The 16,942-nt window shown below is 43.1% G+C and overlaps 1 protein-coding gene across 5 annotated transcripts in view; it reads right to left on the reverse strand.

The window, feature by feature from the left end:
- Positions 1 to 7,784: 7,784 nt before the first annotated feature.
- The window catches only part of LYN (LYN proto-oncogene, Src family tyrosine kinase), a 176,365-nt gene continuing 167,207 nt past the window's right edge, over positions 7,785 to 16,942 (reverse strand). For all 5 annotated transcript variants that reach the window (XM_049860090.1, XM_049860085.1, XM_049860088.1 and 2 more), the window contains exon 13: positions 7,785 to 9,203. In XM_049860090.1, coding sequence (XP_049716047.1) covers positions 9,001 to 9,203 — 203 coding nt within the window. In that variant the 3' untranslated portion in view covers positions 7,785 to 9,000. The remainder of the gene's footprint in view (positions 9,204 to 16,942) is intronic.

Consider the following 16,942-nt stretch of genomic DNA (forward strand, 5'->3'; position numbering starts at 1 on the left):
TGAGACAAAATGGAGTCTGAGCCAAACCTTATGTCAGCCATCTTACTTAGGCTAAGTGCTTCAGCTTTAGGGTACCCTCACACATTCCCTTCTTCCAATCATGAATTTTCATAAAAATTATTTGATCACCATTATAAGTGTGTCTTGTGCTCAGACACTCTGATTCTGTGATTTTAAATTAGGGTAAGTGCAGGGCAAGACCTCATTGGAGGAACTACTTGGCTTCCCAAAAGGCTAATGCAGGGCATGACGTTGATCTCTTCTGAGAGCCTGGTTTCTTCCAGATATATAATTTTCTGCTTAGCAGGGGGGTGACAGTTTGATTACAAACATTAGACAAGCATTTCACACAATATTGTCTTGAAGACCAAATAAAATAATCACTTATTTACCTTAAACATAGCTCCCAGTCTGATCTTTGGAGTCAGTTTCCCAAAACAGACTGAATTCTTCAAAAAAGCACAACACCCAGAGCAAACGGTCTTACTAGTTTATTTGGACCATTATTTGACTCAAAAGTGGCTTCAGGAACCAGTTTTTTTTTTTTCTCTCAAAGTTCAAGATTCAAAAGGACACTCAAAGGCAATGGCCTGTGTGAGTTACCCCAACCTCCATGAAAGCCAGAAATCTGGATTCCAGGAGAATTACAACTCTTTCATCACTTCACCCCTCCACGTCCTTTCACCACTTCTCTCTAACCAGCTGAATCCTTTTCCTCCCCCTCCCCACTTCTCACAAACAGCTGTGGCTTAGTGGGGATTCTCAGGAACACCTGGGGGCCTGACTTTCACCTGCCCTGAGGAGCTGGCTGTCCACTAGCAGTGCCAATGGCTGCCCTGCCACATATTTACCCTCCTTGGTTTAGCTGTTTGCCTTGGGAATGGCTGCCCAGCCTTTCCTCGGTTCCCTGGACTCCATGGCTGCACTATTCTAACTTCCCAAGCTCCTTCAACATGGCCTTGGCTGGTCCTGCCCCTCTTCCTGATGGCAGATCCTCCTTGTTCTTTAGTTCTCCAAAAATTTCCCCATGATCAGACACTCCTAGTTTCACTAGGTTTCTCACTCCAAATCCAACTGTCTAATTCTCTAGCTGAGTTTCTTCAAGTGTTATAATTTGATATCTAAATCAATGTCATGGGGGGGAAGTTTTTTTTTTTTCTTTTAAGGCAGATTTCTGCATCCCACCTCAAACGAGAGAAACTGAAACTGTGGGCATGTCTGCTGCCAGTGCCTCTGGAACAGGCATAGTTTGGGTTCTTACTTTTTCTCCATTTGAGGCCCTTTAACAGTCTCCTTATTTTTGTATTGGTTTTTCAGTCCATCTGTCCCTCATATTGCTAACTGATGGGACTTTATAACATGCTTTTCTAACACTGCATTTTATTTAACATCTTGACTTAACATCTTTACTTCACGAACCTGTTGACTTAACTAGGGTCTGGCTTTTAAATGAAATAGCACTTACTGCATCTTCATCACAACCCTATGAGGTAAGTACTCTATCATTATCCCCATTTGTGTTGTTGTTGTTGTTGTTGTGTGCAATCAAGTTGATTCTGACTCTTAACAGCCCTATAGGGTACAGTAGGATTTCCTAGGCTGTAAATCTTTAGAGTAGCAGATCAACAGGTCTTTGCTCCCGTGGAGCCACTGATGGGTTTGATCTGCTGACCTTCCTGTTAGCAGCCAAGCGCTTAATCATTGCTTCCCCAGGGCCCCTATCTCCCATTCATAGCTGAGCACAACAAACATGCAGGTGAAGGAACCTAGGCAGTGTGGCTCCAGGGTCCATGGTGGCCTTCCATTACGCTGTGCCCTCACTCTCAAAGGTGTAGTGATGCCACCACCAAACTTCTCACCTGGGACTTAACATTTTCTCTAAGATGTGGCCTCATTCTGGTGTACTGGGCGCCCCTGCCATGAAATTCCTGTATGTTCAGTGGTTCTCAAGGGGCAGACAAGGGCCGGCAACATTCCAGCCATCCTTGGGCCTCTCCTCAGACCTGCTAAACCAGAAATGCTGGAGTGGACCCAGCTATCCTTGGAACATGGCCTCAAGGGGATGCGCATGCTCACTTGTTTGAGAACCTTATACCTAATTCCACCAGTCCCAGTGGCTCTCTGCAGTCCTTCCAGGCTTCCCACACTTCCCTGCCCTGCCCCTTTACGTGCTGTACCATTTCTCTGAAATGTCTCCGCAGTCTCCTTTTCAGCTGCGTGGAACAAACAACAAGGTTGTCTTTTTGTATCTGGTTCCTGAAAATAGTCTGAGCAATTAAGGTATCTTTTGTCTTTCTGGAGCCCTGATTGCACAGTGGTTAAGAGCTACAGCTGCTAACCAGAAGGTCAGCAGTTTGAATCCACGAGCCACTCCTTGGAAACCCTACGGGACAGTTCTACTCTGACCTACAGGGTCCATTATGAGTAGGAATCGTTTCTACTGCAATGAGTTTGCTTTGTCTTTCTAAAATAGCTAGACCATACTTAAAACTTGTAAATAAGCTGGGAGTCTCCTACTCATCTCCTTGGCAACAAGCTTCAGAGAGAGAGCATTGTGAGGCCTCCACCGCCCCATCCCCTGAGGCCTGAGGCTTGCCCAAGTAGCATGCCATGTGAGTTTTGGAGTATAAAAATGGTTGGCTGGGGGACCTCCTGGTCTCCTCAGCTGTGGTGCTAATGGGGACGCATAGCGTTAAGCTTACAGCCCACCAATGTCGAACTACCTGGCTTAGGGGAGACAAGTACTGAAGTAGAGAAAATACATTTTCTTTAGTGTTTCAGTATCAAAATAAGAGAATATATTTTCTTGTTTAGCTGTATAAGCTGTGATTAAATCTTTAGTCTTTGAAAATGTTGATTACTTGCTCTGGAATCTGTCTCATGATTGTTTCTTTGTAGAAAAACAAGTTCCTTTGTAGAAAAACAAGGTAATCAAGATTTTTGTTGTTGATTAAACCAGGAGACAAGACAATGAGCAATACCATCACAGACCTGAGATAACTGAGCAAAGTCTGGATCCATCTTGCAACTGAAACCAGAATGGTGATAAGAGACCTGCTAGATGTCAACAATAGGTCACTTCGTCATTATGTCCACCTCAAAAAAGAATCAACATTCCCAGAAATCTCTAAACCTTGACCCTCTCCCTATATAACCCTCCAGTTCGCCCTTTTGGGGCAGAAAGAATTTGGGGAACCCTCTGTCTCTTGAAAATGGTGTTCAATAAAGCCCTCTTGCTGCTTACCTCCTCCTGTCTTATTGGCTTTGTGGCAGGCGGCTCGAATCTGCGACTTGCGGTAACAGTAGTAGGTAGGTTCCCATGTGTCCCTCGCCCATGATACCAGGTGGAAGGCTTACATGGAAAAGTTCTTTATATTCATGGGACAGCTTCCAGAAACCAGGAGGGATCGGAGTATCCTTAAGTCCCTCACCCAGGACACAAAATGTGGCATGAATGGAAAAGTTGTCATCTCTGCCTGGACAGCTTTTGAGCAGGGGGGCTGCTCGCCTGTTGTATGTTGTCTATTTCTTTTATAAGTAATAAATGCTACTTCCCATGTGCTAACGTGTGTTCAAGCTCTGATTGGAAGGACATGGTATTTATGGAGAAATCCACATTAATTACTGGTGCCCTTTTTCTAATGGCTTCCTGGCTATCTAGAAATGAGGTACAACCTGCGTAATAGATAGTTTTGGCTGTCAGCATCCTATCCTTCAAGGCCAAACCCAAATGTCACTTATTTTATGAAGTCTTTTCTTTCTCTCCCTCCCTTTTCTTCAGCCAGCTCTGAGTTCTGTCTTCAGAATGATCTTCCACACACTATACCTGTTTTTTCCCCTTACAATAATTTTTTTGCTCTAGCTTTATTTTTGTTGTACTTGTCCCCTTAAAGCAGGCAACTTGAGGCTAAACTTTCATGTCCCTCACAGCATCCACCACAGTTCCTGCATATAGCTAAGTGCTCAATAAAGTGCTTTACTGAGTAACTACTATTAGTCCACCCAGTGCCTTATTTAAAGTGAAGGATGTTGACAAAAAAGAGATGAGGGGTGATCATCCACTTTGAAAAAGTCTCCCAAAGAAGGATTCAAAATATACTTCACTGACCGAGCACACTTTTTAAATGATTTCATCCTCCTCTGCCATCAAAATAAGAAACATCTGGACTATGGTTCTCAGCGACTGCCCGAGGACTTCCAGACTTGACATGCTCGCTGGTCCTTTCACACACCCCAATTGCCCACGCTGGACGGATAGCTTCAAGTATGGTGTTCAGAGTTGAATGTGATACTCCCAGTGTGGCCTGACTTTTGCGTTATGAACAACTACCTCTTTTTGTTGTGGCTATTTCTGAGCTCCTAAGGAAACACTGGTGGCAAAGTGGTTAAGAGCTATGGCTGCTAACCCTTTTGGGTTAGCAGTTTGAATCCACCAGGTGTTCCCTGGAAGCCCTATGAGGCAGTTCTACTCTGTCCTATAGGGTCTCTATGAGTCGGAATCGACTTGACGGCAACAGGTTTATTTTTGGTTTAAGGTAGCTTACTACTGCATTCCTTGACTATTAGCTATTCACTCCCTAGCTCTTATGATTGACTAAAACTTCTTGATTCTCCCCTCCCTCAACTGAACTGCTATATATTAGAACCCCTCCTCCGCCTACCCAGGCAATGTTTGGTCAGACATTTTATTAACGATTGACTATTGTTTCAAGAGAAGGCATAAATATTTGGCATCTTTGAACATGGCTGTGTAGGTTTTTGAGTCACCACATCTAGATGTCCTCCACTTGAATCAAATATACCACTGGTACTAGAAGCTCTTACACGTTCCTCAAGCTTTCCAGGTACAGGTTCACATCCGCTTTCCACAATTCCCAATTCTGAGAACTGAAAGTTTTCTTTTTAAACTCATTTGGTGCAAAATTTGACCGGATGGAATTTATAGACTATAATCATTCCAGTTAGTGTGAATTTTCAGGCATTTCCCTGCAAAAAATGTGATTAAAGTTTCCTTTTCCAGTTGTCACTGGGGCTTTTACCATTAAACTTTCTATATATTCATTGTATTAACAGTCTAAATTAAAAAAACAGAAAAAAAAAATCTGACCACAAGGGTGGCAGATAAGGAATAAAGGACCTGTTGTCCAACTCCAACTTAAAGTTAATGAAAAAAAAAATCATAGATTTTTTGATGCTGTAGATGAGGCCACTTTTCATTCTAGAAGTTCTCTGTTAACACTGCACATTGGCCAATCCAGATTATTTGTGAGCAATATCTTTCCAATAATCTAGGAACGGAGGCCACTAAGATTGTCCTATCAGTTCTAGGTTTAAGGGACATAACTCAAGATTGCACTGTGGCCATCTTGGAAATATTTCTGGCACTCCTATCTTAAGTATTAAGATTTGTAAGAACTCAGGAAATTGGAGTCCTCCTACACATGTATCATATTAGAACTTTCTGACATCAAATGTTATCAGTCTTAATACATCTTCATGTTCTAAAATGGAGCAAAAATGTTATCCAAACATTTTATCCAAAACTGTAGCCTCTATAAATTATCTTTAAGAAGTATGACTGGTGAGATAAATTTTTGCATGACTTTTCTCCCACAACTAAAATAACAAAGGGGACATTTTCCCTCATCTCTGGGTGGACTCTAGTGGAATGTTTTATACGTAACCCCCTGTCCATTTAGAACATCCCACTGAGCCAGGGAGATTCCACTACAAAAGCATTTCATTTGTTTTATTTCATAAGGAAACAACATGAAGCAGAGTCAGTCTATTCCTTCTGTGGCTTTAAAAGAACCTGTCCTACCAGCTGTGGAATGACATGTTGTCCATATTGCAAAGGATTATTGTGTGAGTTAATTTTCATAAAGTGCCAAGCACAAAAGAGGGCACTGGGTAAATGGTAGGTGTACAGATATCTTTGTGTTTATAGTCACCAACTCCATCATGTAGCACAGCAAGGCTTGTTTTCACTCAGTCTTTTCAGGTTCTTAACTTTATGTAGACAAAATGTAGGAGACAGAGAACTGGAATCTCCTTTCCACTAGGCATAAGTAGAAAATAAAGGAAGACACTAAAAGGAAAGGAGGGTGGTGTGAGCTTATCTGAGAGACTCTTGGCTGAGAAAGCATGAAACTGAACTGGCTGTGGCATGTGGCAATTAAATCTTAATGGCTGAGTTATTTATTGAGCCATAGAATGCCGGTTTCTTTCACTCAGTTGAATGAAAATGCTGATGTTTCAGTGTTGAGTACCCTAGCAGCTACCACTATTGAACGTCATTTGTGAGAGCAAGACAAAGGGAAAGGAGGCACCACAGGCAGAAATGGAAACGTGTTTATACTTACAATCATGTTTCAGTGCTCTGGGTCTATCCCCATTGTATACGTAGATACATACAGCCCTTCCTTCTACTGATTGTTTATACACATTGAGACAAGGCTCACAGCTTCTATGTGCAGTATTTCCCCTAAAAAGAAGGCCTGGGCAGTGTGTGTTTCCAGTGGCTTGTCTGATGTTCTCTCTGCAATGGAATTTTGGCAAAACCCAAGGACCCATGTTCAGAGAAGCTACAAAACACTAGTGGCCGTTTCTATCAGGGACACCAGCGTCAAGCCTACAAGTGTTACTTTAGGTTCGGTGAGCTTCATGTTCATCAGAAAGGAAAAAGGTGCGTAAGCATGAAAACATTTTTGCTTTCTTCTTCCTATGTTCCTACACTCTCCTGTGGGAAACTAAACCATCTAAGGAAAGAGAATGCTGAGTTTCTTTGAGTAGATAGCTTTGAAATGTGGGTCAAGCCAGTGGGATGGCTCTGAACTCTGAGTGTGCATTAGATTCACCTAGGAAGCTTTTAAAAGACACACACACACTGCACAACAATGGAGTCAGAGTCTTGTGGGGGAGGGTAGGTGGGCATTGCTGTTACTGGAAGTTCTGAATAAGAACACCTGTGCAGCCCCTCACTTTGCTTGTCAGTCAGTAGGAGGCTAGAGTCCTGCTGCCACAGGAAGGCTCTACTTGCTTTTCCTTAGTTTTGAGTACCAAGGGGCTCTGGCACATGCTAAGAGAGGGCAATGAGGCCTGAGCTGAAGAAGGTGACACGTGGGGGTCACATACTTGACTGAGATGCGAAATCAAATGTAAAGTGGTAAAAGGAAGCAGGGTTGAGAGGAGAAAACAAAGTGAAAATGAATTTAGTAATTTTTCTGGAAGCTTCTTTGTGTCTTAGAATCTTTACCCTCCCTCCTCAGGTAATATATTGTGTAGTATTTGCAATTCTGACTGAGATAAAATGCCAATGGAGGGGTTGTATGTAGGAAACACACCATTGTGAATCAATGTACCAGGAATGAAGACATTATGATTATCATAGTCTATCTTTGTGACCATGAACTTGTGAATTGAGAATTTTAGAACATTTTAGAAAGGATATTAAAAAAAAATCACATAGGAGAGGAAGTTAAAATTTAGGGAAAAGTGGATTGTTGTATCCTTTCCACCCACTGCCTAGGCAACACATACCAAAATGAGATATTCATGGCTTGTTCAGCCTATCTGAATGCAAACTCTACTTGCCTCCATAAAGGGGTGTTCAGGTGTCCAGGCCATCCAGTTCTCTACCTGAAAACAAAGGCTAGAGGTAGAACTTGTACACATTTGTTAAACCATCTAACTAGATAGAATCACCTCTCATTTTCTCCCCAGTTGGCTCTCTTTTTGACGTTGAGGATGGTTGGAAATGTGAAATACAAGTAAAAATTTGGAAATGTTATTGGGCCAGATGTATTAAAACAAAATCAAAAAATAGAATATTAGGTATGTACATGATAGCAGAAGTAAATGTGATACAGCATTTTCCATTCAGAGCTTACAGTAGAAAAACCTAGTAAACAAAACCTCTTGTCTCCTGCTATGGTGGCTCACTGGAGCCTTGGCTATAAGTAGTCTCGCACACATTATACAGTTTAAAAAGATTGCAGAATCACAAAAATAGCCCCAAACATGGCATTTTTACTTTTCGAGTACACCTAAAATTAATATTTGTTCATTAAAATAATTTTAAAATCATTTGAAGCAATAAAGAGAATTCTTATGTTTCCCTTTCAGAAGGCCCTATATAGACTCTGTTTTTCCAAACTACACTGTCAAAAAAGTCTGTACATAGGGATAAAGGGAATTGTGGAATTGAAAAGCTGGACTGTTAAAAACATTCTTTTTTTCAGACTGAGCAGTTTCTGAGGCAAGGTGTGGCATCTTCTCATCTCCTTGGAGGTCTGGCTCAGCCCTGCAGAGTTGATGAGACACCGCAGCTCTTTGCAGACAAAAACAACACTTCCACAGAAGGAACGGAAAGTGCCCCTGCAGCCTCCGGTCTCGGGGGTCTGTCTGCGCAGTCTCCACGGAAGGAAATGATTAACAGTCTCAAATTTCAGGGGAAGGAAAGAACACTGAAATCTGGGAAAGACATTTTTAAGCTGCTGACTTCATCTGCAAAATCTAAAGGTTGGATTAGTAAAAAAAAAAAAAAAAAATTTTTTTTCAAAATAAGCCAAAGCATATAGAAATTACAAAGAAGTGCCATGATGAACATCGGGTTACTCTGACGTCATAAATGAGTATCATTCTGCTACTATTTGGGGTTTGTTGCAGTGGTCTCTGAACCCTTGGGTCACAGGTCCAGTTGTATGTGCATTTGGGGTAGAACGCGTGTTCTCTTCTCAGAAGGTTGGAGTCAGAGATTGGTCTCGCAAAGCAGGATGACCAGCTGAGGAGCGGTCCAAGACGCAGACCCACGGACCCCAGTCTAGAAGAGAATCCTTTTCCATGTAGAGGGTGTTCTTCCTGAGTAATAGCCTCTGCTGTCAGGAGCAGGCACAGCCGATGGTCTGAGCACGTGAATAACTTGTGCGGCCGGTGATTTTTTCTTTTGAAACAAGACAGCTGAGATAGCTGTCCCCGCCCTGGACACAAGTCTCCCTGTCACTAAGGTTGCTGCTGGTACTGCCCTTCTGTGGCTGTGTAGAAGTCATCCAGGACGCTCTGTAAGTAATCAAACGTGGGCCTCTCTTCAGCCTTCTCCTTCCAGCACAACTTCATGATCTCGTACAGCTCATCGGGGCAGTTCTCCATTTGGGGCATCCTGTAGCCCTGAGACAGGGCGGTCATCACGTCGGCATTGGTTCTCCCTACAGCAAACGAAATACACCGTTTAGAAGCCGGACTGGACCATCAAGTAAGGCAGTGTTCTTTGTGTTACCCACATCCTGCAGCCATTAATAAAGCAAGCTGTAGAGTCTAAAGATTTCTGTAAACAACTAAATATGTAAATTTCAGTATGGAGGGTCAAGACAGCATTCAGTTAGCCAAGGAGAAAACAGGCAAACGTGGCTGGTAGAAGACAAAGCACATTTCCTTTAATAGCGAAAGGGTATTGGACTTGACTTACCTATTGAATTAACCCCCCCCAAAAACAAACTTATTGCTGTTGAGCTGACTCTGACTCACAGCGATCCTACAGGACAGAGTAGAACTGCCCCATATGGTTTCCAAGTAGCAGCTGGTAGATTCAAACTGCTGACATTTTGGTTATGGGAAGAGCTCCACTCACCACATCCAATTTCCTTTCCATAACTATCTCTTTTCCATGCCTAGATTCTACCATTGGTGGTCACTGAAAAGATTTTAGAAGATGTTAGCTGCCACTGAGCTGGCAACCCCACGCACAATGAAATGAAATACTGCTCGGTCCTATGATTGGTAGCAGATCAAACTGTGGTGCTCCATAGGGTTTTTATGACTGACTTTTGGAAGAAGATTGCCAGGCCTTTCTAACTAGACCATTTTAGTCTGGAAGCTCAGATGATACATGTTCAGCATCATAGCAACAGGCAAGCCTCCCTGACAGACTGGTGGTGGCTGTGCATGAGGTACGCTGGCTGGGAACCAAAACCAGGTCTTCTGTGTGGAAGGTGAGAATGCTACCCCTGAAGCACACTGCCCTCTTCTAAAAGACAGCTAAAGCCTTAGGGGAGTAGCTTTTTCTAGATTTGATAGAGAATCTTCTTTTGAATTTATTCTCCCATCAGGGTTTTTCAAATTGTGGGTAATCCCCTCCTTGAGATCAACAAATTTATTATTTTTTTTTGGTGCTACTTGGTGTTTTATAAACACAGTAAGACAGACAATCTCACAATGTACTGCACATAGTAAAAGTCAGTATGTTGATTCTAACTTGTGGTGACCCCACATTGGGTCAGAGTGGGACTGTGCTTTAGAAGGTTTTCTTTTTCTTTTATTTTGTTGCTGTTGTTGAAAATATACACAGCAAAACATACAGCAGTTCAGCTCAGTACGGTTTTGTGAAACTTCCGTTTTCCATAGAGAATGGGTCCCTGTGCATCTCTTACCATGGGTAATGATCAGTAACGTCTGAGATCCTGTGCCCTTAACTAACCCTTCTTCCTCTAAGGACAGGTGGCGTACAGGGACTGGGGCGTCCTTCCCAATTTAAACCCCTGAAAGAAGGTATGATACTGTCTTGGTAGAACCTTTGATTTCGAAATTGCAAGATCCACGCAAACTCTGTAATTGTTCAGATCTCCTATGCGTTGTTTACATGATGAATTAATTTTGCTCAAGTCTACTTCTGAAACACCAACTTCAAGTATTTATGTAACTGGAATTTTCTAACTGGAAGGCTTCATTTGACTCTCATTGCTTGAAGCCAAGGGACAGATTTGCATCACTTTATTTAGGATTCTGGGCTCAATAACATGATGTGGCTTCAGTGCTGCTCTGGCTTTTGTAATTGGCAAAGTGAGCTCACTTGGATATATTTCAGAAGGAGTATCTGTGTTTACTTTTGCAAGCGACTGAGTGAATCTCTGGGAGACTGGTGGGGGGACTAGCATCCGGGATGATGTAAACAGCAGCTGGACCTGCAAGCTGGTTAGGAGTATCTCTTCTACTTCCTTACTAGAGAGTCCCCCACTGTACAGAAGGTCAGAATATGCCCAGAGAAGAGAAACCTCTCTAGGGCCCCTCTGCCCCAGTGCTGACTGTTCCTTCCTCATTCATTCTCGTGAGCTCTCCTGACTAAAGAACTCTCTCAATGATGTAGATAAAAGCCAAGTGTACTCCAACCTGCCTGGGGAGCATGGCTTGCCAAGAGCAGTCAGAAGCAAGCCTCTGAAGTCTCTCTTTTTTTGTGTGCAGGTAAACCAACAAACAATATAGAGTTATTGTATGACAAGTCTCATGGAACAGAGAAAGACGAAGGGCGAGACCACAGCCAGCCCTCAAGACCACATCTCACACCTGGTAACTGGTCTGTTGCTTAGTTAAGGAAAGCAAACACCCACTGGCTAGTGATATCAAAAGATAAACAATTTTATATTGTACCATGCATTCTTTCAACAAGCATTTATTTTATGGGCTAGCAGCTAGCTAGCACTGAGCCCTGAGAGACACAAAGATGACCAAAGCAGAGTCTTGTCCTCACATGGCACAAAGCCTAGCGGGGAAGATACACAACCTCAGGAGAGGCACTGGGGGTGGGTGGGCAGGAAAGGACATCTGCAGAGGGAAGCAATCAGCTGAGACTAAAAGTTGGTGGAGGTCCCTGGCTGGTACAAATGGTTAATGCACTCAGCTGACAATGGAAAGGCTGGAGGTTCAAGTCCACCCAGAAGTGCCTTGGATGAAAGGCCTGGTGATCTACTTCCGAAAAATCGGACATTGCAAACCCTATGGATCACAATTCTACTACAACACACATGCAGTTAAAAGTTGGTGAAGGGGCAGAGGAAGAAGAAAAATGGGGTACAGCAGCGACTGGAAAAGGGGTAGGTAGTTAGGGACAGTAGATGGGAGCCCCGCAGCTCCGTGAACTGAAAGAGTCTTTAAAGACACAGGGGCCCTATGTGAGTACAGGAGGAAGGAAGCACAGTTACCGTGGACCAGTTCCCAACCCAATAATACTCCTTCCAAAAGAACAACTTATTTTTTTCTGAACACTGATTGTCACTAAGAGGAACATTTGCAGCAGAGTGAGTTTCTGAATTTGAGTTCACGCAGGCCACTAAGATGCTGGAAATATCTGGTAAGAAACAGCAAGAAAAGACATGATGCCTGTGATGGTTAAGGTTGTGTATCAGCTTGGCTGGGCCATGATTCTCAGCGGTTTGGATGTTACGATATAGTTAAGCAACCATGTAGTGATGTAATCACCTCCTTGATGATATCTGCTATGAGCAACCAATCAGTTCAAAGGAAGTTTCCTTGGGGGTGTGGCCTGTGCAGTGGGATGGATCAATTTTGTGTGGCCTTTCTTGCTGGGGTCTTGTAAGTCCTATCCAAGTGATTGGGACTGTGCAAATAGGGTAATTGTGGCCCACCAAGGGGACTGGTCAGATTTGCAACCCCAGCTATCCCAGAGGTGGGAAGGAGATGATCCCGCCACTACCAAGGAAGAAGAGGCAGCATGTGTTTTGGACCTGGGATTCCTGTGCTGAAAGCTCCTAGAACCAGGAGACCGAGACAGACAGAGAGAGAGAGAAATGGGGGCAGGAGAGACCAGCAGGAGCCCCTGCAGTGGGCTTCTTGGTCCATGGAGCGAGAAAGCTGAGTGCCTTTGGGCCGAGGCCTACTGGCAGAGCAGGATGCATCTGGAAACTTTTTGGCAGGGGCTAAAACAGCTTTGTGACACTTGCCTGAGCAGGGCAAAGGCCGAGGGGACAGAGAGAGGCATGCCTGTGGCACAGCTGGGCAGAGGCTGTCCTGATGGAAGAACTGTACCCTGAGTGCTCCTGAGCCTGAATTGTAACCTGTTACTTCCCTAATAAATCCCATAACAGTGACTATTGTCTGCGAGTTCTGTGTGGCCATTGCAATGAATTATCAACCTAGCAGAGAAATAGAGAATGCCATAGGGGGTCAGTTGGTTTCAGAATTGGTAAAGATGGTGGACAGAGGAGGCATGTCTGACCTCCACCTCATGGGAGTCCACCTTGGGCTGTCGATCTTGGCTCTCCTTTTCCCTTGTGAAGGTAAAGGAGATCAGATGCCACCCTCATGCTGTTTTTACAGCCTGCATCCAATATATATGGACTTCCTGGCAAAGCTAGTGGGCTCTGGATCCTGCAGCTGGCTCCTGTTCATCTGACCTCGGGCTCTTGGGACTTGAGCTAACAGCTTATCTGCTGATCTTGGGATCTGTCAGCCTCCACAGCCTGTGAGCCAGCGGCCTGCCAGCTTACCTGCCAGTCTTGGGTTCGTCAGCCTCTGCAGGTGTGTCAGCCAGTCTCTAGCCTGACCCATGGTCTTGGGACTTTCCAGCCTCCACAAATGCATGAGCCATTTCCTTGATATAAATCTCTCTCTATACACTTCACTGGTTTTACTTCTCTAGAGAACTCAGCCTAAGACAATGCCTCAGAAAGCCTTGTCATTTTCAAAGACTTCCCTTCTCTTTATAAGAGCAAAGCAAAACCAATCCCACAACCACAGAGACCCCTTTTTTCTTTATAAACTTCATATAGGGATAATTATCATTTTGATTTTAAAATAGTGAAGGAAAGAGTTTTTTTTTTTGCCTCCTGTTTTTCTCTGTAAATCACTTCCCAAATTAAAACAGAACAAAACAAAACAAAAAAACAGAACATGAAACAGAAACTTAAACTGTCGTTCATGAAACTAAGAGACACCTGTCAGCCGGGACCATTAGTTATAAATAAAGAAATCCGAGGGAGAAGTGATCCTGGCAGAGAGGAGGAGGGGAAAGCCAAAGTGCCCACAACAGAGGGACCACAGCAATCAGGAAGGTATTTCACCTGACAAAGCCCAGGAAGGCTCAACATTGGGGTTACAAGCACCCTAAAGGGGGGGGGGGCGGTGAGGCAAGAACATTCTCTTCTGAAGAAACTAAATGGCCCCAAAGAAAAGACCTGAGGATGCTGAGCCCTTGAGGGTGCTGACCCATGAGGGTGCTGACAATCAGTCCTATGGCTGTACCATCACCCTTGACAGAATATGCAAAGAACTCCCACAACTCAACAACAGAAGGACAAACAACCAATCAAAAAACAGGCAAAGAACTTGAGTAGACATTTCACTGAAGAAGATACACAAATGGCCAATAAACACATGCGCAGCATTATTAGTCATCAGAGAAATGCAAATCAAAACCACAATGCGATACCACTTCACCCCCACTAGGATGGCTATGATAAAAACAAACAAATACACAAATGGAAGATAACAAGTACCGGTGAGGATGTGGAGAAACTGGAACCCTCATTCACTGCTGGTGGGAATGTGAAATAGTTCAGCAGCAGTGGAAAACTGTTGGACAGTTCTTCAAAAAGTTAACCAAAGAACTGCCATACAACCCAGAAATTTCACGCTTAACTATATATCCAGAAGAGTTAAAAGCAGGAACACAAACAGATACATGTACACCAGTGTTCACTGCAGCACTATTCACAATAGTCAAAAGGTGGAAACAACCTAAATGCCTATCAACAGATGACCTGGATAAATAAAATGTGGTACATACATACAACAAAATAGTACTCAGCCATAAAGGGAAATGAAGTCCTGATACATGTTACAGTATGGATGAACCTTGAAAGCATCATGCCGATTGAAGTAAGTCAGCCACAAAAGGACAAACAGTATATGATTCCACTTATATGAAATATCAAGAACAGGCAAGTGCATAGAGATAGAAAGTAGATTAGAGGATACTAGGGGGCCCCTGGTGGTGCAGTGGTTAAGCGTTTGACTGCTAACCAAAGGGTGGGTTGTTCGAATTCACCAGCTGCTCCTGGGGAACCCTATGGGGCAGTTCTACCCTGTCCTATAGGGTCGCTATGACTCGAAATCGACTCGACGGCAATGAATTTTTTTAGCAACTGGATAAAGGAGTTATTGCTTAATGGGTACAGAGCTTCTGTTGCAGGTAATGAAAAAGTTTTAAAAATGGACAGTGGTGATGGTTACACGACATTGTAAATATAATTAATGTCGCTGAATGGTTAAAACGGCAAATTTTATGTTATATATATTTTGCCACAAAACATTTTTAAATTGAAATAACCTATTCTCTCATTACCCAGGGGTAACAACATTTTCGTATATTACACTTTCTAGTCTTTTCCCTCCTCAAACACATGTGTTCTTTTTTACGTGACTTTTTATTTTTTCTTTCTTCCCTTTTTATTTTGAAAAATTAGGCATAGGACTTTATAAATCACTTTTCTTTTTAAAAGCTTAACAGCATACACAGTATTTTACCAGGTATTTAAAGAAAATATTATCAGATAACTGAATTACCAGAGGTGTGTCTCCCACAGACAGTTTCATGACGATGGTGGGAAATGGAATATTTTGGCAATGTTATCAATTTCTATGCTGTCTGTGAATCAAGTCCTCTGATATTTAAGTAAACAAGGCTTGCATGATTGTGTTTATATTTCCTAATGCTATAAAAACCTCCCCAAAACCAAATCCATTGCCATCGAGTGAATTCTAACTCTTAGTGATCCTGTAAGACAGAGCAGGACTGCCACATAGGGTTTCCAAGGAGTGCCTGGTGGATTCGAACTGCTGACCTTTTGGTTAACAGCCGAGCTCTTAACCACTGCACCACCAGGGCTCTCCTAATACTATAAAACCAAAAAACCAAACCCATTGCTGTCAAGTCAATTCCAACTCACAGCAATCCTACAGGCTCTCACAAAGTACAACCCTGTGACTGCTAAATCTCGCCACCCCAGAACTCCCAAAGACATCTCACACCCCTCAGTTCCTCACAAAGGGCAAGCTAATTGGGCAGCAGACCAGTCAAGGATTTCTGCTTGGCTCTATTGTCTTTTTTGTGATCTTTCATATTTTTATGATTTTCACCAAAAATATTTTCAGATCCTTGGCACTGAGCACAGTGGGTATGTGAAAGTCCTGGGAGATGCTCTGGGTTCTGAACATGGATGGATTACCCAACAAGCAAGGTAAGCACGTGGTTAGGGCATCAACAAAACAGGGGCACCAGTCATTCAAAGCAAAGACCCATAGATGCCAAGCAGACTGGACACAAGGAAGAGCAAGTGCCACAGTAGAAGGGAACTAGCAGGGCACTAAATAAAACTGATACCATTTCATATGCTATCAATACTATATTTATAAGTTTTTTTTTTTATAAATATAACAGTCATATTTTCCTGTTCATTTTGGACCGATCGGGTATAACCTCACGTTCAGTTCTCACTGACCACAGAAGAACGCACCAGTAGCACCATAATCACGTGGCTTCTGAAGTATCTGGTCCTGCGCAAAGTGAACCAAAATGCCTCTTCAGATTGCACATACCCTTGTATTTGTATCACGATCTTTGCAATCACTTTTGCCCCCATGGGATACCAGCAGCAGTCCAGCAAACTGGGAAGACGCAGCATCAAAGGACGGAAAGTGAGTGCTACCATGGATTGAATTGTGTCCCCCCAAAATATATGTCAACTTGGTTAATCTATGATTCCTAGTATTGTGTCAACGTCCTCCATTTTGTGATTGATGTAATTTTTCTATGTATTATAAATCCAACTCATAGAGACCCTGTAGGGATCTACTCGATGGCAACAGGTTTGTTTGTTTTTTTATTATGAATCCTAATCTCTGTCTGTGGTTAATGAGGCAAGATTATATTGTTAAAGAGGATCAGGGTGAGATATAACACCCTTACTCAGGTCACATCCCTGATCCAATGTACAGGGAGCTTCCCTGGCGTGTAGCTTGTACCATCTTTTATCTGTCAAGAGATAAAAAGAAAGGGAAGTAAACAGAGTTGGGGACCTCATACCTCCAAGAAAGCAGCCCCTGGAGCAGAGTGTGTCCTTTGAACCCAAGGTTTCTGCGCTGAGAAGCTCCTAGT

Source organism: Elephas maximus, chromosome 19 (genome assembly GCF_024166365.1).
Source record: "Elephas maximus indicus isolate mEleMax1 chromosome 19, mEleMax1 primary haplotype, whole genome shotgun sequence".
Classification (NCBI taxonomy): domain Eukaryota; kingdom Metazoa; phylum Chordata; class Mammalia; order Proboscidea; family Elephantidae; genus Elephas; species Elephas maximus.